General features: G+C 44.0%; 1 protein-coding gene and 1 long non-coding RNA gene across 7 annotated transcripts in view; one reads left to right on the top strand and one right to left on the bottom strand.

The window, feature by feature from the left end:
* The window catches only part of LOC310670082 (uncharacterized protein), a 75,564-nt gene that overhangs the window by 16,200 nt on the left and 35,228 nt on the right, over positions 1 to 24,136 (top strand). For 2 of the 6 annotated variants that reach the window (XR_014507517.1, XR_014507518.1), the window contains exons 1-2: positions 9,129 to 9,725; positions 22,450 to 22,521. Coding sequence is in view for 4 of the 6 variants with exons in the window: in XM_083424646.1 (XP_083280772.1) it covers positions 9,664 to 9,725; positions 22,450 to 22,521; positions 23,046 to 23,099 (188 nt within the window). In the remaining 2 variants the exon portion in view is untranslated. Of the gene's footprint in view, positions 1 to 8,478; positions 9,028 to 9,128; positions 9,726 to 22,449; positions 22,522 to 23,045; positions 23,100 to 24,136 lie in introns of those variants that run through there. The other 4 variants (XM_083424644.1, XM_083424645.1, XM_083424646.1 and 1 more) reach the window with 4 other exon arrangements.
* LOC310670099 overlaps positions 6,569 to 24,136 on the bottom strand; it is an 87,933-nt gene continuing 70,365 nt past the window's right edge. The window contains exon 4 of the long non-coding RNA XR_014507523.1: positions 6,569 to 7,461. This is a non-coding gene — a long non-coding RNA (uncharacterized lncRNA). The remainder of the gene's footprint in view (positions 7,462 to 24,136) is intronic.

Below are 24,136 nucleotides of genomic sequence, written 5' to 3'. Positions count from 1 at the left end.
TAGCTGCAGGCTTAAGGAACTGAGTGGGTTGGTGAGCAAACCCTTGCAATCCTTCACAGTAAAAATGCTGCCCTCCACTACGAGTATTTCCCTGGGTACTCCTCTACCAGCTGTGGAACAGAAGCTCTGGAGGTTCTTTACTCCCTTTGGTGCTGCCTGTAAATGATCCTGCCTTGTGAATCACATGTCACTGGCAGAAGTATTCTGGGATAGACCTAAGAATATCGTGAAAGGTTACACCGTAGTAGGCAAAAATAGATTATCTGGCTCTTGCTCTTGTTCAAGTACAAAGACTAGAATTAGCAGCCACACTTCCTTTTTGATTACTCCTCTGAGAAGTAGCTGCCTGTGAACAAATGCAAAACTAGAAAAGAAGAAGGAACCCCAACTTTTCAAAGGCTCATTGCTTAGGTGTTCAACTTTCTTGATCTCGCTCCAGACAAGTAAGGGCAGTATGCAATTTGCACTGTACACATATAAAAATCTCTCGAATGCTAATAATCTAAAATATTGTTGGGACTGTTAATTCTCAGAATAAATAAATATTACACATTTTGTTTTGGAAAATTTGACTGTACACAAAGAATTCTGACTATGCAAAGCACAAATTTAAACTCCACTACACCTCAAAGAATCCTGGGAACTGTAGTTTTACCGTGACAGAGCTACAATCCTTGCGCCCTTAACAAACAATGTTTCCTAGAATTCTTTGGGGAAGTTATCAGCTTTAAATATGCCGTAAATGCATGGTGTGGATCTGCTCTTAATACAGCTGTACTATGAAAGACATCACAGAAAACCATTCACCACTAAAATAGTCTTGCTAGTCCATCTTAGCCTAGGAAAAGATTCTAAATGGAACCTTTCATGCTAGTGTAACAGCAACATTTTGATCTTAAGCATCCATTTCTAGATTGTTTAGTCATTTAGTTGTGTCCGACTCTTCGTGACCCCATGGACCAGAGCACGCCAGGCACTCCTCTCTTCCACTGCCTCCCGCAGTTTGGTCAAACTCATGCTGGTAGCTTTCTAGTTATTACAGACAAATTCTTTCAACCAACAGAAAATGGAAGCATTTTTATACGGTTACCTATTATCAACATGTTGCCATAATTCATAAAAATATTTATAGGCACATGAAACGCCATGGTGCACCTGCTGTAGCAAAACCGGATGCCTTCATCTGCCGCAGCTGCAACAAAACATGTCTCTCCCGTACTGGCCTCTACATCCACAGAAGGCACTGTAACTCTCCAATGGTTTGACTTCACCCCACAAGGCACACTCTTCTATTGTTTCCCAAGACATATGGATGCCAACCAAGCACCAACAAAGGGCTTACTTCAACTTAGGGAAATATATCCATTTTTAAAAACCAGTAACCCATCCACATCATGACACTGTAAACTATTTTCAAAACTCTCCCAGGTTTCAAAAGCTTTTGTGAAGTTTTCACATAGGCAAGTACTTTTATAAACTGTTAAAAAGAAAACATCGTAACTATGACTTCAGTCTAATTGAAATTTTACCAGGCCGAAACCAGAATAAACTATTAGTTATAAAAGTTACAAAAACTTTCCCAGGTAAGTAATTTTTAATCCACTAGATGGCACCAGCACTACAGAGAAAAAAGTTGGTCCTACAGAGTAAACGAGGTGATACCTTTTATTGGATAATGTTTGAAATTCTGGAAGCACTAGCTTTTCTCTCTTTTTTACATCCCCGAAGCTTTATAGTCTCACAATGGAGCTATGTGTATCAGAAATACTGATATTTCAGCTTCGTGAATGTGTTCATTTTATTCATAATGCTATCTGGAAAATGACACTTTTGGCAATTTCACATTTATCATATGTGCAGTTATTTTTATGTCATCTGCCACTAAAATGAAATTATTGGAAAACTAGAATACCGTCAGCTACAGCTCCCATGGCTATGTTTTTTTTTTTAATTAAAAAGACATTAATTCAAATTACCGAACTGCTATGTCACTTATAGTAGAACCTGAGGTGGTACTGGGGGAAAGAGTGTCTGCTCACTGATCAAATTGGTTCCTTTTACATGCAACAAATGGAGTTAGATATTGCAGGCACTAAAAATGGGTGTGGGAGAGTGCGATGAGATGACTGACATAGTTGGCGTGTGGGTGTCAGGAAGGTCTGTGCCAAATTACCAAATCTTGGTAATAGGGATTTTTAAAAAATTAAGTACAACGCAGTCTATGGTCAGTTCCTTCCGCAAGTAAGATGATCACATGCACTATGTGGAAACACTTGAACTAGGAAGTCAGCAGAAAAGGAAAGAAAGAAAACGGGCTTACTGCCATGTTTTGGAAGTGAAGTCCAGGTTGATAAATGCTTATTGAATCTGTTGCCAAGGCCAGAAAACAGCAACACAAGGTGATTGGAGGAAGAGAAAGGTCACTTTGCAGTAGGGGGGAAAATGAGGACCTCTGAATCCTCCCTAGGGGAAAAATGCTTTGTATCATTCCACAGAATTTCCTTTACCTGATCAAAATGCAGAAATGATTGGTTCCCAAGAGAGTTGGCTCTAGCTTCCCACCCCCTCTTCAGACCAGAATAATAGGGTTAATAACAAAAGCCTAAAAGGTAAAATGGATTTAAAACTCTGAAGTGTCTGAGATGTCCTCTGAATCCTGTCATGGATGAAGTAGAGTTTCCCCATAGGGAAAAGCTCACAGATACGTCTTTAAAGGGCACCATTTCCCCTGTAGGTCTGATTTCACTGTAGCAATGGCAAAATCATTAACTGCAAGCTGAAGAATAGCAGTCCCCAGCCTTATTTGATGCCTCCCTTCAGAGTCTCTGCCTGGCAATAACCCTAACAAGATGATACATTATGCACACTTTAAGCCGGATGGTGTTTTTCAAGACTGCCTGGGAAAATGATCTCTCTTCTCTTTTCAGAGAACTGCAGAAAATTAACTATTAAATCCTGAATTATGGGGAAAAAATATCTTCATTGTCCAGGACAAAGAAGAGACAAAGATGCCTTTAAAAATGCCAACGATTCTTGGTATGATGAACTTGGAGACTGTTACTTCAATGGCTTATAGTACCACTTCAATGGCCTGTTACATCAATGGCTTATAGTACCACTGTAATATAGAATTTGCTTGTAGTAAAGTAGAGTGTATTTTCCAAATCTAGCCCAGTTCAGGCGTTTTCTTATGTGGAGAGATATTTGCCCCCCCCCCCAAGTGATCTTGTCCCCTGCCAGCTCAGCCCCTACTCTGCCCATACACTGGAGAGAAATCTAAAGAGACACGGCCTGCAGAACTGGCACAGACTATTCTGGTGCAATCAAAGCTGCAGGTGATAGGGGCAGCCTATGTACTCAAGCTTGGGGAAGGCTAGAGCTAGGATCTAGGTTGATGAAATTTTGGAAATCTTTGAAGCAGATAAAATCTCAAATGTCAATGTAGGCTCAATGGCCACTTTTATTTAAGGTTCCTTATGGGATATTTTCATTTCCCTATTTAACCCTATTCAGGCATGTATTCAGAGGACAGCCCATTAGCCCAAGCCCCATTGTAATGTCCCCACTGCCCATTAGTTGTGTGGGCTCAACGCTTGTTCTATAAGCGTAGACTCTACCTATGTGATGTGAAACCATGCTGGGTTCCACATCATGAAAGGAGTCTTTTAGCCTTTGCTGCTCCCTGCAGACATGTCCCTGTAATGTGTGGGGTGAATGGAGCTGAAAGATCCGGGTGCAAACTTGCGCTCACCCTCCACATGATTAACTTTGGGGTCAGAATGCCACAGAATGTAGGGCTCTTGGCTGGTGTTTATTGATATCAATACCCCACTTGCTGAGGAACTTCCTCCACAAAGCAGCTTACAATCTCAAACAATTACAGACTACTACAGGTGTTTCCCCCCCACTTATGCGTGATCGACTCACGCATGACTGTGGCACCAGGAAATAAATAAATAAATTCAAACCTGGCGGGAAATGGCTGGAGAGTCCTTGTGTCTCACAAGGAGCCCAAAAAGGATGTTAGTGAAGGTTGAGGAAGCCCCAAAGAGACCCGAGGTGCAGCAGGGCATTGTTTAGGCTGCTCAGCCTCCCCACCTAATAGCTGGTATATAGGGTAGCGCAGCAGCAGCAGCTGCCACTTTCCCACACATCCTGCAGCTTCCATCCAGCCCCAGAGCTTCAACTCCAGATATTTAGGTCTGGATTGGGGAGAGACTGTTAGAGAGAGTTGGAGAGTAGGAAAGATGGGCATTGAGAGGATTTTTAGAGGGTGGTCCCCACTTTCACAATTTTTGCCTATGTGTGCAGGGTCCTGGAACGTAACGCCCACTTAAGTGAGAGGAGGCCTGTATACACTGACGTGATGACTTGTGAATCGGTTTAGAGAACCCACATGTGCAAAAATACTACAAGCTTTAACAGATTTTATTTGTTTTATGAAAGCACGAAGTAGACACATCTTTGGTAAAGAATTATACTTAGGAACATACAGAAGCAAAAAAAGTTCTCCCTCTTGTTTTAATAATGAAGGAACATGTGGAAACATCATTGGCAATAGCCACCAAAATGCCTTCCCCGTTCTCTTCAAATTGTGCTGCTTTATTTTCGCTTCATATTTTAACCTCTCCATTATCTTAGGATTTATGTTGCATTTACAAAGGTTATTCTTCTAAGACATTTGCTGCTGATATGAGCATTTAAATTTAGATTGGTTTATATTCTAACAGAGGTGCAGTATCAGAAAATAAGTTCTGTGAAAGCCTACATTATGGTCATGGAAGGTCAAAGAAGGTTAATGAAAACGTCTTTCAGGATATTGGCACAGACGAGGCTCCCTAGAGATAGACCTAGAGTTGGCTTTTTAGTGCAAATAAAAATTTATAAGTGGCAAAAACTTCTATTAAATGCGTCTGATGATTCCGTTATGGAAATAACTTCTCAGAAAATAAATGAAAATAGAAGCATAGGATCCAAGATCTGCTGCGATTTCTGATGAAGACTAAAATTAGAGGATTTTATGTTAGCCTTTGGACTCACATTTTTCATTATGCATTGAAAGGAAAATAGGAGTATCTGAAACAGAGGTTTCTTACATCCTCATGCTGCAAATCTAGAACCATACCAAGAAACCTCTTAGCAATAGCCAAATTGTTACTTGATTAAGATTTATGTTGTGGAGTAATTATCAGATATGTTCTCAGAGCAGTTTTCCGAGTTTTGAAAAACCCTTTAGATATTTCAGTTAGGATAAACATGTGAAGGGACAAGCACACTAGCTCTGCCATCTGTCACTGTTCCTGCAACATTTCAACTTATGGGAGGCAAAGGTCTGTAGTGAGGAGGCTTCTAAACTTGTGGAAACAGCTTGTAAGTTTTCGAACACCTGAAAACTGGGGTTCTAAAGCAGGCAAAGGTAAACTCGGCCCTCCAGATGTTTTGGGGCTACAACTCCCATCATCCCTAGCTAACAGGACCAGTGGTTAGGGAGGATGGGAGTTGTAGTCCCAAAACATCTGGAGGGCTGAGTTTGCCTATGCCTGTTCTAAAGAATGTGAGGAACCTCTATGCATTCAGAAGGCTCCTCACATAAGACCTTCAACTTCCATAAGTCAAATGGTAATGGTAATGGCGCCAGAGGGAGGCTCAGAGCCAGTGGCGTAGCATGACCAATCCCCCCCCCAAAAGACTCTGAAGATCCTCTCTACCCTCTAAGCAATCTCTCTACACATGGTAGGACTCAGCTATATAGCTGCAAATAAAATGTTTTAAGTTTGTTGTAAAGTGCATTATACAAATGTGTCACTAGATGGAGATGGTGAGCTATGGCAAATTCAATATATTTTTTCAGATTTTAAATTTTTTTTTTTAGTTGAAATTAAAATTTTAATTTTAATTTCAGATTTTTAATTTTTTTTTAAAAAAAAGCATCTTCACAACATATATGTGTCTAGATTCCACACTACATTCGCCTCTGGACTTCAAACCTAAGGATTACTGTGATCCTGCCTTATTAATAAAGATTTGAAATCACTTGGCATAGGAGCGAAATTCTAGGGTCCAAGGTCCCTTACCACCCAATAAAATATGTGAGGGGTCTACTGGGTCTTATGGTTGATTATTTGTAGCCTCTGTTTCTGGAGCTCTTCTATATAGTATACAGTATATGATATGTATTGTTGGTATGTGTATACTATATATTATCCATGCTGCCTGTATTACTGTATGTGTACGGCTTACTGAACCTCAGTGGGGCCTTCTGCACCCCTTCACTCCTTCTTCATCTTTCAGAATATTCTTGACTGTTTAGTTATTTGTGAAATGTTTGCCCATCCAGTGGATTCTTGTTTGACCTTCCTCGCTGCCTCTGAGATCTGAATTATTTCCATGCTGCCTCTAACAATGGTATTATAAAGAGTTTAAAACATGCAGGCCATGTATAATGTATGTTTCCCATACCATCCAGTAAGCTTTTATATCTGGAATATACTACTCACTAGATAACACAGATGTCTGTTGGAGTGGTTTAAGTATTATTGGCCTTGCTTCTTGGACGCATTTCCCCCCCCTCATCACCATACTTCTGCTGTTCTTTCCCACAGACTTTTAGTAGGAGCTGCACAGCTATGGAAATATATCATCCATCTTTCTTTCTTAGTAAAACCCCAACATTATGTCTCAGTCTCACACCATCCAATAGGTTCCTGACCTTTCTAATGTTCCTTTTACCTTTAATTTAATGTGGGATAACCTTTGAAATTATTTTGATTTACAGTGCAATCCTATTTTTGTCTACCCAAAAGTATGTCCCACTGAGTTCAATGACATTTCAATACCTACTTGAATGGTAGCAAACCTCATTGAACTCAATGGGACTTTTTTTTTATATATGCATAGGATCACACAATTAGTGCTTCAATCTGATATATGTCACAGTGAAGCTCTGAGTATCATTCACAAAACAGTGAAGAGCTGGCAAGAATTTGTTTTTTGATGGTGGGGAGGATTATTTGTTTAATTCAACTAGTTCTGAAACTCACTCCAAGATGTCTCTGGATCTTGAAATGAAGTGCACAAATGCACAAATTTGCTTTTTGAAAACCCTTCAGGGTATTTTGAATATTATTTCTTTTTATAGCAACTCATTATAGCAGGCTAGATTTAATGTAGGAGTCTGGAAAAGTGTTTTGTCCCATTCATTGCTTTAAATATATGAGCAATCTATTGATTTAAATAGGTCCATTCATGTTTTAACATTACTTATGCATTTAAATTGCTTTCTGAATTGAGGTCAAATATGTGCTCCTTCAGTTGGTATACAGCTGTCTTGCCTTCTTCCCCAAAGCTCTCCAGGGATCATAACTGAATGCCAGCATTGATAGGTGACTGTTGTCAATGAAACTGGGAGACAGGGATGTCCTGGCAGCAGTGGCTGAAAGTGAACTGTAATAGCATTGGAAGCTAGAATGTAAAAGACACAACAAAGTCAGGAGAAAAGCCAAAGACAATGAAGTTAGATAAAACCTCTTGGGGGACAGCTATGGAAGTGGTGAAGCTAGAGGGCTGGCCCCTGCTCTCCTTTACCACAGCACTGATCATTTTGAATGACAGAAGAGGCTTGCTTATGTAACAGGGAGACATGTTTTTCATTCTCTGAGATCACAGTGGTTGCAGCCCAAGCCTACAGCCTTCAAAAGCACACATGGCAACTACGCTCTGCTTGCACAGTCATGGATAACTCATACTAGAGTGAAAATTTGGATAATTGGCCTCATGAAACCAATTTAAAAAACCACACCACACATAATATTTGTTACCTTCTAAAAGCCAGTTTACCCAACTTTCCTCCAATGTGCTGCCCTCCAGATGTTGTTGGACTACAACTCCCATCAGCTCCTGCCAGCTTGGCCAATGGTCAAGGTTGATGGGAAAGGTAGAACATTAAGAATTGGATAACACCATGTTGGCTATCCATGCCCTAGGCAAACCTAACATGTACAGTGGTACCTCCGATTACAAACTTAATTCGTTCCGGAGGTCCGTTCTTACCCCGAAACCGTTCTTAACCTGAGGCGCGCTTTTGCTAATGGGGCCTGCTGCTGCTGCTGCTGTGCCGCCGGCGTGTGACTTTTGCTCACATCCCAGGGCAAAGTTTGCTACCAAGAGCACCTACTTCCGGGTTAGCAGAGCTCCTTACCTGAAGCGTTCGTAAGGAGGATGGTACATAACCCGAGGTTCCACTGTACATTGAGTTGAACGTCCAGAAGAACTTACACACAAATGTTTTCATCAAAACATGACAATAAGAGAAAGCAATTCTAGGAAAGAAGTTGGGTGGGGGGAATGGCATGGGTTTTATTTGCATGTCATCTGCCCCATGGATGTAGCTGGCAGCAACTGCTGCAGTCACAATAGCTCCAAAAAAGCTGTCATAATTTGGGGGAAGCAGTACTATGTATGCTGGCCTCAAGTTGCAACAGTATGTTCTTAGATAGTAGGGGTTTTTGTTGTGTGTGTGTGTGTGTGTGTGTGTGTTCCTTTTAGCCTTCTGTGTAAAAACCTTATCCACAATGAAATTTTAATTAATTTCCCAGAGATGCTTTCAGAAGCAGAAGAACTGCTTGGTTTAATTAACACTGGTATCTAGGGCAGATGCTTTGTTTTGCTGTAAAAGCCAGAAGGATAATCCCGCCCCACCCCCGCTTGTTGCGGTTTTCCTCTCTGAAAGTCCTTCTAATTTTCATAACGCTTATGTTTTATTTGTGTGTTGTTCCTTCTCCCCCCCCTTCAAATTCTTGGATCACAGAGTTCTTCGAAAGTATGTAGTACAAATTTTGGTTGTCAGGGCAGGCAGCGCTGTGGCTGACAGGCGTGAATCTCGGCTGGGAGGTTTGTTCACCGACCCAGAGTGCAAACGCCCACTTGCTGCAAGTGAGGCGAGCGGGGGCTCAAGTAGAATCGGGAGGCTCTGGAAGCTGGGCCTTGAAGTGCAATGCAGGCTATATTTCACAACCACAACTACATCCAGTATGTTTTGCAGACCTACTCTTTGCATTTCCCAAAGGTTGTGGGTTATGTTGTGGCTATACGGATAGTTATACCTCAATCTAAACCAACTGTACCTCAGTTTAGGCTCGAACTCCCATCAGTCCCAAGTAGCTTAGGAATTATGGGAATTACAAAATCCGATTCCCCATCTCCGACCCTCCAATTTAGCACCCCCCAGTTCCAGCCCAAGCCAAACCTTGAATACTTTCTCCAATGAACCTCAGAGGCAGGGACATGCTAAGCCACAGATGAGGAGAGGCAGTTTCTCTGTTCTGCTTTCCACCTCCAGCACTATAGCAGGCCGAAAACCAGGCTCTTAGTATTTATAGCAAGCCTATCCGATCCTGTGGCTTCTCAATGTGTGTCAATGGCCAAGGGTGATTTTGCAACAGCTGCACTTCTTTCTGTGCCTCAGGAAGGCTCTGAGGCCTAAGGGCAACCAGCCTCTGAAATCTCACTTGGTTATGTTCTAGGTTAATCATGAAGTTTCTGCTTTCTCCTAGGGTTTCTGACAGCATCAACCAGCATTTCAGCATCTGTGGGGGGATCCCAGCATTTCAGCAGAGGCGGCAACAACAAAATTGATTTAGGCCTGAGGTATCCAATTTGTTCAGCATGGAACAGCACACTGAAATTACTTTCTTCTGCTCAGCAGAGCTAGCAGATAGCAAAGGCAAGTACCTCAAGATCTGAGGAAATAGTTAGAGCTTCAGTCAAGCTTGTAGTAGCATTTTAAAGGACTGGGCAAATAACAAAAACTCATGTATTTTTAATTCAGCACATGGATTTCCCCCCTCAGAGATGAATATGCAACAAAAAAAATTATATGTTCTTGTGTGGGCATGAATTATTGTTATGTACTGAGTTGAATAGGATCCAAACTGCAGCAGTCTGATTGGTCCTAGAACAATAGGATCCAAATCGCAGCAGTCTGATTGGTCCTAGAACAATAGGATTCAGAATGCATCAGTCTGATTGGTCCTAGAACAATGCAGCAGTCTGATTGGTTGGCAGGAAACACCCAATCATGCTCCAGAGATAAGTGAATCCACAACCAGATTGGCTTACAGTAGAATTCCAGAATTAGCCAATCATGTGCAGCCCATTGTGTAAATAATGTATATAAAGCAGATACTTTGAGGGGACATTCATTCATTCCTCCTCACCACTATGAGCTGAATAAAGAGCATGAAATCACTTTGCGACTCTGAGTATATTTCACTGGCGACGAAGGTGGGATCCCGCTGAGCTGACTGCCACACACCGCACCGCAGCACCGCCACCTGCCGCACCGCTGCCTCGCACCGTGTATCCAGGCTTCAGCTCCGGGACACAAGGAACTCAGAATGGCAACCGACAGCAGCTTCTCGCCGTTCAACCCAGCATCTGGAGACTGGGAAGCGTACGCCTCTCGTTTCACCTTCCTCCTAGAAGCCAAAGGGGTCACCAATGACGAAGACGCCAAGAAGAGGGCAATATTCTTCAGCGTCTGCGGAGAGGAGACGTTTGAAATCGCCCGGGCTCTCCTTGCGCCTGAAGACGTCGCTACAGTTCCATACAAAACAATAATGGAGCAGCTGAAGGGGCACTTTTCGCCACAGCCCTCAGTGGTGGCTCGCCGAAACGCCTTCTACGCAAAGCGGCAAGCCCCTGGGGAAACCATAACTGGGTTTGTGACCTCTCTCCGCCAAGCCGCCCGGTTCTGCAACTTCTCAGAGCTGGAGAACATGCTTCGTGACCGCCTCGTCGGTGGCCTGAGGGATGAGAAGCTGCAACGACGCCTCTACGCTAAGAAGAACCTAACGTTCCAGGTCGCTCTGGAGGAGGCCCTGGCAACGGAAGCTGCGGAGAAGTCGACGCAAGAGGCACGGCCGAGCCAGCCATCCCAACCGAGGGTCCACCACGAAGACCTCACCGACGACTCAGGATCCAACAGGGAGGAGGTGCACCGAGTACAGCAGCGCACTCAAGCAGCCCACATACCACAGCTGCCTCGACGAGAAGGAGGGAACTGCGCTAGCTGTGGAGAAAGTCACGAGAGGAGGACCTGCCGTTTCCGCAACGCAGAGTGCAGGCAGTGCAGAAAATCGGGGCACATCGCCCGGGTGTGTCGGGCTCGGCCCACCCGACGCCAGGCATCAGATGACCAATCCAAGAGCCCCAGGTCCCGGGGCCCAACGCACCAAGGCAACTCAACGGAGCTCACGGACTTCCAGGTATACCAGTTGCCCCACCCCAACGTAGAGAAAATTTATGTAGAGGTACAGATAGAGGGGGCCCCATGCCGCATGGAGCTTGACACGGGTTCAAATCTATCCATAATCTCGGCAAGGACGTTAAGGAAACTGTGTCCTACTGGGGGTCCCAAACTCAGGCCGGCCCCATTCACCCTCCGGGACTTCCAGAAACGTAAGGTCCCCACAATGGGGGTGGGGACCTTCAGGGTGCAATACCGAGGGCGGACGCGGCAACTGGACTTGCTTGTGGTCAAGGGCCCCTACATTAGCTTACTGGGATTGGCATGGTTTGGACCACTGGGGCTAGCCGTCACCGGGGTGAACAACACTAGCTTACAAGTGGACGTGGACGCCATATGCAAGGAATTTCCGGGGGTTTTTGATGGGAAATTGGGACAGTATACGGGCCCCCCCATTGCTCTACAGCTTGACCCCGCAGTACGACCAGTCAGGCTCAAGGCCCGCCGGGTCCCGTTCGCCCTGAAACCCCGTATAGACGAGGAATTGGACCGGCTCGTGGAGCAAGGAGTGCTGGAGCCGGTGCCTAATGCCCCCTGGGAAACCCCAATCGTCACACCCGTCAAGCCTAATGGTTCGGTCCGCATCTGCGCAGACTACAAATGTACCATAAACAAGGCCCTCACGGCCCATGCATACCCAGTGCCAGTGGTCAGCCATGTTCTTGCCACCCTGGCTGGGTCGAAAATTTTTGGCAAGCTGGACTTGGCCCAAGCATATCAACAGCTACCAGTAGATGAGGCCACAGCAGAGGCACAGACGATTGTGACGCACAGAGGAGCGTTCAGGGTAAAGCGGCTGCAATTCGGCGTCAGCGTGGCACCAGGCATATTCCAGAACCTAATGGACTCTCTCCTTAAAGGAATTCCTGGAGTCACCCCCTTCTTCGATGATGTGTTGATTGCCGGGCCCACACCAGAGGAGTTTGAGGACCGCCTCCGCACCGTTCTGCACCGTTTCCAGACGGCGGGTCTCAAGGTGAAGCGGGAAAAATGTCTACTAGGAGTGCCTCAGGTGGACTTTCTGGGATTTATGGTGGACGCAGAAGGGGTACACCCGACTGGGGACAAGGTACGGGCCATTTGTGATGCCCCAGCGCCCAAGAACAAGACTGAACTTCAGGCCTTCTTGGGACTATTGAACTTTTACCATTCCTTCCTTCCCCACAAAGCGGCGGTAGCAGAGCCCCTACACAGACTTCTGGACAAGCGGGCCCCTTGGGTGTGGGGCCAGCGCCAGGAGGCTGCATTCCAGGCAGTCAAGGACTTGCTTGTCTCAAACTCGGTCTTGGCACACTTCGACGAGAGGCTGCCGGTGGTGCTAGCATGCGACGCCTCACCCTATGGCATTGGCGCTGTCCTGGGACACCAACTCCCGGATGGAAGAGAGGTACCAGTAGCATACTTTTCCCAGACACTCAGCGCAACCGAACGGAACTACTCACAAATAGACAAGGAGGGGCTGGCAATTGTGAAGGGAGTAAAAAAATTCCATGATTTCTTGTACGGGCGGCCCTTCACCGTGGTGACTGACCACAAGCCGTTGCTTGGCTTGTTTGCCCCCGAAAAGCAGACCCCCCAAGTGCTGTCTCCTCGCGTCCTCAGGTGGTCAATTTTCCTTGCCAGCTACCAGTACGCACTGATTCACCGACCTGGGAAGGCGATGGGCCATGCGGACGCCCTCAGCAGACTACCACTACCGGAAACAGGCCCCGACCCAGCACCTGCACAAGAGGTTATGAGCCTGGAGCTGCTTCCCGACCGCCCCATTCAGGCACAAGAAGTTGCACACCATTCCAAGAAAGACAGGGTCATCTCCCGGGTCCTGGACTGGGTGTGGAGGGGATGGCCCAGCAACAGCCCTGGGCCAGAATTCGCTGGCTACACAACCCGCAAACATGAACTGTCGGCCCACAAGGGGTGCCTGTTATGGGGAAGCAGGGTCGTTGTTCCCCAGCCCCTCCGCAAAAGGGTCCTCACAGCCCTACACGAGACACACCCAGGGGTAGTAAGAATGAAGGCCCTGGCCAGGAGTTATGTGTGGTGGCCGGGGATCGACGGAGAGATAGAGGCCTGGGTCAAACACTGCCAGGCCTGCCAAGAATCCCGCCCAGATCCCCCAAGGGCCCCAGTCCAGTCCTGGGAGTCCGCCCGAGCACCATGGTCACGCCTGCATGTGGACTTCGCTGGCCCCTTTCAGGGGAAAACATTCTTCATAGTGGTGGACTCCTACACCAAATGGCTGGAAGTCGCACTGGTACCGTCCACTTCTACATCCGCAGCCATCCGGGTACTACGCAGGCTGTTTGCAACCCACGGGCTCCCTGACACTCTCGTCTCAGACAACGGGACTGCATTCACGTCAGGAGAATTCCAAACCTTCACAGCGCAGAACGCCATCCGCCACATCCGTTCGGCTCCATTCCACCCTGCCACCAATGGCCAAGCAGAACGCATGGTGCGGACCACCAAGGACACCCTTCGCCGCATGACGCAAGGGGATTGGGAGTACCGTCTTGCCACATTCCTCCTAGCACAGCACAGCACCCCCAGCTCAACGACTGGCCGGAGCCCCGCTGAACTACTAATGGGTCGGCGCCTTGCAATCAGATTGGACCGCCTTCACCCCGATAGAGCTCAGGATGAAGTAGTGGTGGGGGAAGGCAGGAACCCCCGGACCTTCGAGGCCCAAGACCCAGTGTACGCAAAGAATTTTGGGGCAGGCCCAGCATGGGTACCCGCCACAGTCACCGGGGTCACTGGCCCCGTGTCATACGAGGTCCTAACGGATGGGGGGCAATGCTGGCGCCGCCACTGCGACCAGATACGGCGACGATTCCCGGGAGAAAACCAGGAGGAGGAAAGGTCAGAGGAGTCCCAAGGGAACAGAGCGGCAGTGAGGCCCATAGAGCAGGAGGGGCCAGCAGGAGAGGCAGAATCAGTAAATACAGAGAGGACCCGCGAGGCCGAAAGGACACCGGAACCAGAACCACGACTGAGCGAGCCGGTTGCGCCAGACCAAACAGGCCCATCACAGCCAGCATCCTTGGAACACGAGCCAGAACCTGAACCCCGGACCAGGGAACACCACAGGCCGCAACGCACACGTAGGCCGCCGGCGTACCTCGAGGACTATGAATGTGACCTCCCGGGCAGGACTGGAACTTAGAGGGGAGGGGTGTTATGTACTGAGTTGAATAGGATCCAAACTGCAGCAGTCTGATTGGTCCTAGAACAATAGGATCCAAATCGCAGCAGTCTGATTGGTCCTAGAACAATAGGATTCAGAATGCATCAGTCTGATTGGTCCTAGAACAATGCAGCAGTCTGATTGGTTGGCAGGAAACACCCAATCATGCTCCAGAGATAAGTGAATCCACAACCAGATTGGCTTACAGTAGAATTCCAGAATTAGCCAATCATGTGCAGCCCATTGTGTAAATAATGTATATAAAGCAGATACTTTGAGGGGACATTCATTCATTCCTCCTCACCACTATGAGCTGAATAAAGAGCATGAAATCACTTTGCGACTCTGAGTATATTTCAATTATAATACCAGGTAGAAATGGGTCATTAAAAATGAAGCACAAACATGCCAGGTTCGTTTTAAAATGATGAATTGTTTCATCAGTGGCTGCTGCACAGATGTAACTAAATTTGTCCAGCAAAATCTTTGTTTCTGCTGATTACGTGTGACCCAGGTAGAACTTGATTTCTTATTCTGCCGACAAACTGAGTTTGTGGTTAGGTGGCGGCGGGAGGAACGACTCTATTTAAACTGAAGAAATTGTATGTGAAATTATTTCACCTGAAATGCAAACATAAAATCCCACGAGTTAGTTTCTTCAATTACTTTTCTGATCAAAGCAGTACTGAAAGTCTAATTTTCATGTGAAAATATGCAATAAAAGTAGGTTCTTTGCAGTGGATTGTGTAAATATATATATATATATATATATATATATGTTGTAATTAACTGCCCTACGTTCATGATATACCTCTGTGCATGGAATAATATATGTAAATTAATCCATGCAGAGTTACCAATCCTAATTGGTGTAAGACGGGATTGGTGGTGGTTTAGCAATGGATATATTTTTGGAAAATATTTGCAACCACCTAGATATTATTGAAATGTAACATTTTGCTTACAGAAAACTCACATTGCTGACCCTTCATAATAATAAAATGGGCTGTTCTTTCTCTCTCTTCTATGATTCTAAACAAAATGAAATGGGTTACATTCAATGGTGACATTGTGCAAATGGAAATAACATTTCATTTTATTTATTATTACATTTATATCCCACCTTTTCCCCAAGGAGTGCACAGTGGTATACAAACTTCTCCCCCTCTCCAGTTTATCCTCACAGCAACCCTGTGAAGTATAGATCGGTAGCTGTGTTGGTCTGCCATAGTCAAAACAAAATAAAAAAAATCCTTCCAGGAGCACCTTAGAGACCAACTAAGTTTGTTATTGGTATGAGCTTTGTTATTGGTATGAGTTTTCTTCAGATACCTGTGAAGTTTGTTAGGCTGAAAGATAGTGACCAACTCAAGGTTTCATGGATATTTGAACCCTGGTTTCTCAGGTCCTAGTCCAACACTGTAAACACCACAGTGGCTCTCAGTTGTGCAAAGTGGTTCACCTTATTTTCACCCAACTGTTCCAGAGGGTGATATTCAACTAAGTTTTCCTCAGAGCGGATCCACTGGAATTAATGAGCATGTCTAAGTGAGGTCCATTAATTTCAGTGGGTCTGCTTAGATTGACTAGCACCTGGAGAGTGTCTGAACCCACAGGGGCAGCTCTTTTAAGGATGTGATGTGTAGGGGAGATTGGCCAAAATCAGGTGCCCCAGTTTGTGTGAGTGGAAGTGCATAATTGGATACAACCCAATGATGATATTTAAGTTTTTGAAATTCTAATATTTAGTATTATTATTTTTAGTATTATTTATTGAATTTTTATGCTGCCCTTCATCCAAGATCACAGGACAGTTCACAACATAAAAATACAAAAGATAACACAAAATACATAATAAAAACAAGAACAAGAACAAAAGCAAACCAATAACACCCTCCCACAAACACAATTAAAAGGACATAAGTGTTTTTGCCTGGCACCTAAAGATACATAACAAAGGTGCCAGGTGAGCCTTCCTGAAGGATCGTACTTTTCTGTTAAAGATGGTCCAAAATCTGCCTTCCAAGAACAAGTACATGACTTTAAAGTACAATTCCGCAGAAAACGAAGGAACTGGAGGCCTCAGGAAATTAACCTCTGAAGATCTGTAATCTTAAAAGCTACTTCTTAAAAAACCTTAAGATCTTTAAATGAGAATCCCTATAATCAAAGCTCTTCAAAGAAGACACCTCAGCAAGTAAAAAGCCACTCATTAATATTTGTTAATGCAGAAGCTTTAGGCTAATTGAATATTAATTTCCCTTTTAATGCACTGGTCCTGGATAGTTTGGAATGAATATGGCATAATTAGGAATAAATGAATGATGCTTTCCTTTGAACATATTGCAGATCATGAGCTAACCCATCTCCTTCTAGTGGCAAGAGGAGATTCCTTGCATCTCTAGTACTCCCTCAGCCCCCCTATTTCCTGTTCCTCCTCTGGAGGAACTATTCTAATATAAAACATGCTTCCCTGAAGAACAATCCTAATATAAACCATTCTTTCCCAGAGTTTTTTTTCATAGGCATAAGAGTCACTCTGTGAGAACTGAGGATGAGAGAGAGAGAGAGAGCTGTTACTGACGTTTTTGATTTATAGTAGCGAGAATCGTGACTGAGGAAAGCTGATGAATAAGTTATCCTTGGCTGCTTTTGGTTGCCCATATAAAGATTGGTGGCTGGGGCAGTGTAGGTGTGAGCTGAAGTATCGGCCCTAACTACGTAGCTGTTTTCACTGCCTGCAAACCACTGGCTGGCAATTTTTCAAGAGGGCTGGGCTATAAATATGGGTGAAGTTTGCTCATTGTGCTGGGGATGGGGAGGGGAGGAAGAGCACCCCCTGCCACATTGCCAAGGCAAAGCAGAGACACCACCTGTCTTTCTAGCACTATGCATGGTCACTTCCTGACTGCCGGTATTTGGCGTGGGCAGGGGATTCAAATGCATACTGGCATTTTGGATTTGTGCAATTAAAGTGGCTTAAAGTACTTTGTTGTCTTAGCACAACGGATCCACTAAAAGAAACAAAGCAAAACAAAACATTTTGCAGTTAGGAAAGTGATGGGGAAATGCACTAAAAAGTGTTGGATGAATGAATGAAAGATTAATGGGAAGTTGGGGAACCATAGTACAAGCAATGCAGGATGAATTGAGGATGGATGCTTATAGTCCTAGAACCTCCCAGCAAACAAACATCTGAATGAATGCTTCATAAAGACCAGACATAGTCCACCCTCTGTGTAAGCGAATCAGGACGAATACTTAATAAACAGGTTGTCTGGAAGGAGTCCCATGCTGTGGGAAATTTAATGCTGCCAAACAGGATGTGTACACTTGAGAAGAAATCCATGACATGGAGCATGAAAAGCAGATTGAGAGTATATGGGTAAAAATTGTCAGAGAGAGAAACAACAGTGACCTTACTGTGGGTGTTTGCTATAGACCGCCAAGCCAGACGGAAGACTTGGATGATGCCTTACTAGAGGAGATTACCAAACATTCAGGGAAATGCTGTGGACATAGTGTACAGTATCTTGATTTCAGTCAGGCTTGTGACAAAGTCCCCCATAATGTTCTCGCGAGAAAGCTGGTAAAATGTGGGTTGAACGAGGTAACTGTTAGGTGGATTTGTAGCTGTTTGACTGACCGAACCCAAAGAGAACTCATTAATGGTTCCTCGTTATCCTGGAAAAAAGTGATGAGTGGGATGCCGCAGGGATCTGTCCTGGGCTTATTGTTGTTCAACATCTTTAGAAATGACTTATATGAAGAAATTGAGGGGATGCTCAGCTAATTTACAGATGACATCAAACTAGGAGGGGTAGCTAATGACACAGAAGACAGAATCAGAATTCAAAATTCTTTGTAGTTCCCCACACATGTGAGACCTCAGGATTAATTGGTATTCACCAGTTATTTCCCAACACATGCTTCACAGCAAAGTGCAGGAAATGATACTAAGTTGCCTAGGCCACTCTGTGACCCTCCCTTACTGTGTGATGCTGGAATTTGTGCAGCACACCAGAAGATAAGGATGCATATGTTGCTGTTGTTAATTCTGCTGCCTGGTCTTTGATCACAATAAAGATTGATTGATTGATTGATTGATTGATTGATTGCTCCTGTAGTAGGCATCTATTTTCCAGCACTGTGCATGGCTCCCAGCCATGACAGGGGAAAATAAGGAATTTGTCCAATTGCAGAAGCAAGGAACGCTTCCTACTTCCGTTGCTGGGTTTGGAGACCTGGTCAAGCAAGGGAGCGGCAGCTCACTTCTGTTGCCATGCTTCTAGTGTGGCTGTGAGAACTCATGGAAAAAGGGACACATTTGTGAAGGATCCACCCCCACCTACTTTGCACCAGTTCTTCCATGGGAACCATTTCAGATTTGGGTGAGGAAGTGGGCTAAGAGATTTCAGTTGAGAGAGGGAAAACTCACAGCAAGATTTTGTGATGTGCTAGCTGGTTGGAAGAAGCAAATTTCTTTTGTTCTGAATAATCCTTTGGTGCAATGTAATTATCAACCAGATGGGAAAATCTGTTAAGGCAAGGCATAATGTGTGAAGGAACATTAAAGGAAGGTGAGAGAACCTGAAGTCTCCATGGCACTGAGGACAGCAGCTGCGTACATTTCATTTTCAGCACATTACATCCATTTACACAACCAAGCAGCACATGTGACAGAATTCCAGGGTCCTGAATATTACCCCTTTGTCCTATTTATGTGCTTTCCAGAGGCATCTAATTAACGTCTGGGAGAAACTGGTTGCTGGACTAGATAGGTGTTTGGTCTGATACAGCAGGGCAATTTTTATGTTCTTATGTTCTCAACTCAATTTGTGCCTGAAAAGTAAAGTAGGCACAGCCAAAAGTTTGGCATGTGTTGAAATGATTACATTACTGTACTAGCTAAGGATGTAACGTCTACTGAGCAATGCAGCCTATTTTGGTTGCTCATTTCCACCTACTTTGCTTCCTTCCATAAAATTTGAACCTGGGTCAAACTTTGACTGATCAGTCATCATAAAATATTAAGTCCGGATGATGCTTCTTTATCATCCATGCACTGAGCTGGGATAATACATAAATTAGATTATGTAGTGTGATTCCATAACACCCCATATTATAGTGCAATCAATCAAAGAAGCAGAGAGCTGCTTTTTGAAGAACAGAAAGAGGAAAATAGTCGAAACTGTTTCTCCATGATAACTTACCTGCGGTAACATGTCCAGCATGGCTTCAGAAAGAATAAAAGTAAATCCCTCTGAGAGTGCAGTGCCATCCAGAACAGGCGATTGACCTGGGAACCACCCACCTACAAAACCTCTGTCTTTCCAGGATTCAAGTTAAGTTTATTGACCCCCATCCAGATGACCACAGCTACAACCTAGGTATTGGTCCAGGGCTTGCTCAGATGCAACAGAAATTTGGGTATAATCAGCATGCTGATGACATCTTGCTCCAAAACTCCTATTGAATGATATCTGTGTCAATACATATTTCTGGATTCCCATCTTTGATCAATGCTTTAACACGAAGGGATGTGATCTGTGAAATATCTTTCCCTGCAATGAAATAAGAATGTTGTCTCCAAACAGAAGCAAGAATTGGTTGCAATGATGGGCATGAAAGTGAAAGAAGCAGTAGCTGAGTAGGAGAACATGCTTTGGAACCACAATATGAGGTTCCAGCAACTGCATGTGTCCGGATGAACAAGTACATACTGGTTGTTGTTTTTTACATAAATTCATTTAATTACATGTGCTTTGAGCTTAATGTGGTTGCATGGGCAAGCAATCATCTGAACTGCTTCATGGCACATCCAGATTGGTTTCAAGGTTGCGATGAGGTCAGTAACTTTTTCCACACACCTCATCACAAACGAAATTCTAATCTGGCCATGCAACAGAGCCGTCAGATGACCTCTTAGCTGCGTGGCCAGCTGTAGTTCACATTAAAGTCACCATAGAACCAAGGCCAATTTTAATTTGTTTGAATTCTTGCTTATAATTGCAGAGACAGTTGTGTTGTAATAGGATCACCTACTAAAAGGACGACTTGGTCATAAATCCCAAGCCAATTTAAATAAAGCTATTAAAGTGTCAAGGGTGCCTTGTATTGGTGTACTTTCCAGTCCCACCATCAGACAAGAGGGAGACACAAATCAGCCTGATCTTAAACAGAGAGCCATACTGTAATATAAAACATGAATTTCTTTGGCATATCACAGGGAGACATAGTATCAATACATCCCACTACTTCTTTGTGCCTGATTATATCTAATACCTCATGTGGAAAATTAACCAGCAATTTAATAGCATGCATTGAAAAAGTCCCTTTCAAAAGAGCAATCTCAGCTATTATAAATCACACCACTACAACTAGCAAACAGTGTGAAGGTGAAGTAAATATCAGTAGCTATGTAGCAGACTTTTATTTTACCACCCTCTATGGCCTTGATCCTTAAAAGTAAAAAACAAGGATTATGAATTATCTTTGGTAAATCAACATGCTACACTGAATAGGTATCTTATCTCTTAATGGAGACTCAGTTTTTACATTCTCCACTGTACCAGGATTTTGCAAAATCCTTATGCCAGAGACAGGAAGGCCTCCAGATGCTGTTAGATTACAAATTCCATCATCCCTGACCATTGGCCATGCTTTTAGGGGTTTATGGGAGCTTGAGTCCAACAGCATCTGGAGGGTCACAAGTTTCCCATCCCTCCTTATGTGATAGGATCCATATAAGGTGTAGGTGTGTAGGGGTGTGTGGGTGTGTGGGTGTGTTTGTGTGCGTGCTCAGATCTTGTACTTGAATTAGTCTTATTTCAGATCTTAGGCCCTAGAGAAAAATTCAGCTGGAAACAATTTAGAACAGTTCTGCTTTAATAAGGGATCTGTCCAAAGATGTGTAAACCTCTGGGCAACTACAACTCGTCTAGACATGAAGAATTTACTCTATGAAGAATTATTGTCTTAGTTGATTTTGTATCAGCCTGAATTGCAGAATCTAGCCTCATGAGAACAAAGGAACAGGAGTTAGAGGAAACTTTACTCCTCTGCTTAATGTGCTAAGATCTCTAGGGCTGAAGGGGGGCAGGGGATCCTAAAGATCCATTGTCAGGAGGGCCTGACATGGGTTGAGTAGACCAGGTTTTGTGGAGCCCATGGAAGTACATATAGACAATGGTGTCTGGTGCTTATTGGCACTAGTTGGGCAAAGGGCAGAGATACCAGCAGAGTCAACCAATTCTAGCTGTGAGTTCATCCTCCCTACTGAGTTCTACAAGGGCAACACTGAGACACAGGACAGGAAGCTGACCTGCAGTGCTACCCCTTGGACTGGTTTTATGTAGAAAAGCAGGCAAGTGGGGGCTGGGTGAGAGCAGAGTGAGCTTGTGTGGGCAGGGTCTCATTTGCCCAAATGGATCAGCCTCCATTGCATGCAGAAATATCCTTCGGAGCTTTTCAGAAACGGGGCACAATTGTATACTTCAGAAGGCTGTTTTGACTCTCTTTACTTTCATGATACAGTACATGCTACCATTCTTTTGTGACTGGTTTCATCATTTTTTTTATATTATGCCTTTCGTTTTGGTAATGCATTAACTGCTTTTAACTGAAGAAAAATGGTATATGCACTTGTTTTAAATAACTGCAGGCAGTAATACATCCCCTCTCAATGAACATGGTTTGGAACGGCACTACACCAAAATATGTTATGTCTGATTTCCATTAAACCTAATTCTTATGGGTTTATATTTTTTGACATGGCCTTTTGCTTTCTACACTAGACAACATTAGCAAGACTTCCCCCCACCACATTTTTTCAAAGGAGCAATCACATATTAAAGTACCTCTTGCAACCTATAGTTTAGATAGACGATTGTTACTGCATTATGAGATAACAAATGACTGTTTCTGTTATAATGAGTAAGCTCACTTGTTCTTTCAGTACACCTGAATCCATCTCCTCATCACAGCTGCCCATTGGCTTGCCCTCTGTTCACCCGAACGCTGGTCCTGAGTAAGTGCCCTATAAGTTAAATTCTTGTTCCATTTATTGCTCTGTAATACCACCTCTAGGTCTAGTACTTTTTTCTGAAAGTAATTTTGTTTGAAAAATAGTATTTTAATATATACAGAAGCTAGGAAGATGGTGTATAGTGATAACATTTTATATATACTCTCTTTCCCAAGCAGAGCTGCACTTTAATTGTATATTATCTGCCACATTATCCTATGCATAGGAGGGGCTGAACACAGACTGACCAAGATTGATTTTATTCAAATGGGTTCCTTTATGCCTCTTCTTTAATTTCGGGGCGGTGGGTGCGGGGACAGAAAGACTGTAAGCCTTTTCAGTCTAAAATATTTAAAATATCATAAATAATTTCTCTGGGATGCATGCATGTTTGCATTACAACTTAAACGTTTGAGTTATGAATGTTGACTCTGAGATGTAGCTGGTATGATAATGAAGCACAGTACAGTTTAGCTAGAAATAATTTGCAGTCTGAGCCTGTTTTCTATTAAATAATGATCTCCCAGGCTGGTGTCAGAAAGGGGGCATATCATTCAATTGGGAAGCAGGAGAAGCTCAAGGTACGTAAACTAGCATAAGTGTTAAATAATGGATCTGTGCTAAGTCATCTCTTGTAGATAGTTATTTCAAACCAAGAGATGCCAGTGTGGTGTTGGTGAGTGTGCATGTGCTCACAGGGTCTCCACCACCAACTGAAACTAGGCTTGAAAAAGCATTCAGTTGTAGCCAATAGAATACGTTGCAGTGTGTGCTGGGATAAGGGTTGCGTGTGATGCCCACAACAGTTTCTGTCATTTGCAAATGTGCCCTTGGGTGACCTCTGTTTTAAACAGATGCTGGTATTCACCCCTTCCCTATTATATGAGGTGAAACATTTATTTATTGTTTCATTTCCATCCCACCTTTTACTCCAAGGAGCTCAAGTTGGCATACAAGGTTCTCCCCCTTACACAATTAAACCCCACAATAACCCTGTGAGATATGTCAGGCTGAAAGGCAGTGACAGAACGAAGGTGACCCAGTGAGCTTTGTGGCTTAGCAGGGATTCGAATCCTGGTCTCCCAGGTCCTGGCCTGACACACTTAACTGCTACACCACAGTTAAGCTCTCCATGAAGCTATCACTGAACACATGGCATCCCCATGTTGAGTTCTCCCACTCATAGTGCAGCATGAGGTTTTCATTTCTTGCCCCACATAATCCCTCCTTGCACTTACTGTTGACACTGGAGAACTAGCCAGAGGGATGATGTTTTGATGATGGCCCATACACAATACATAGTTCCACCTTCAATTTTATTTTTGTGCAAAAATAGCATCTCCTCATCTCTCCCTTATTCAAATAGATTGATTTTGTTTTTATTGCAAAGTCCAATCATTCATAATAAATTGGTTTGCATTATAAAGCCCATTAAGATGCCTAGTCATCAACAAAAGTATCTCTCTCTGCCCAAAGAAATTGTAAACATGTTTGGTGATGATGGGGGCTACTGATATAGTGTTTCTTAATCTCAAAGAAGCACCATAAAAATGAATTTGAACAGCAAAACAAGAATTGACCAAAAATCATAGGGCAATGTATATGCTAATCTGAAAAC

Source organism: Podarcis tiliguerta, assembly GCF_965153285.1.
Source record: "Podarcis tiliguerta genome assembly, chromosome: 1".
In the NCBI taxonomy this organism is placed as follows: domain Eukaryota; kingdom Metazoa; phylum Chordata; class Lepidosauria; order Squamata; family Lacertidae; genus Podarcis; species Podarcis tiliguerta.
This window is presented reverse-complemented; position numbering and strand designations above follow the sequence as displayed.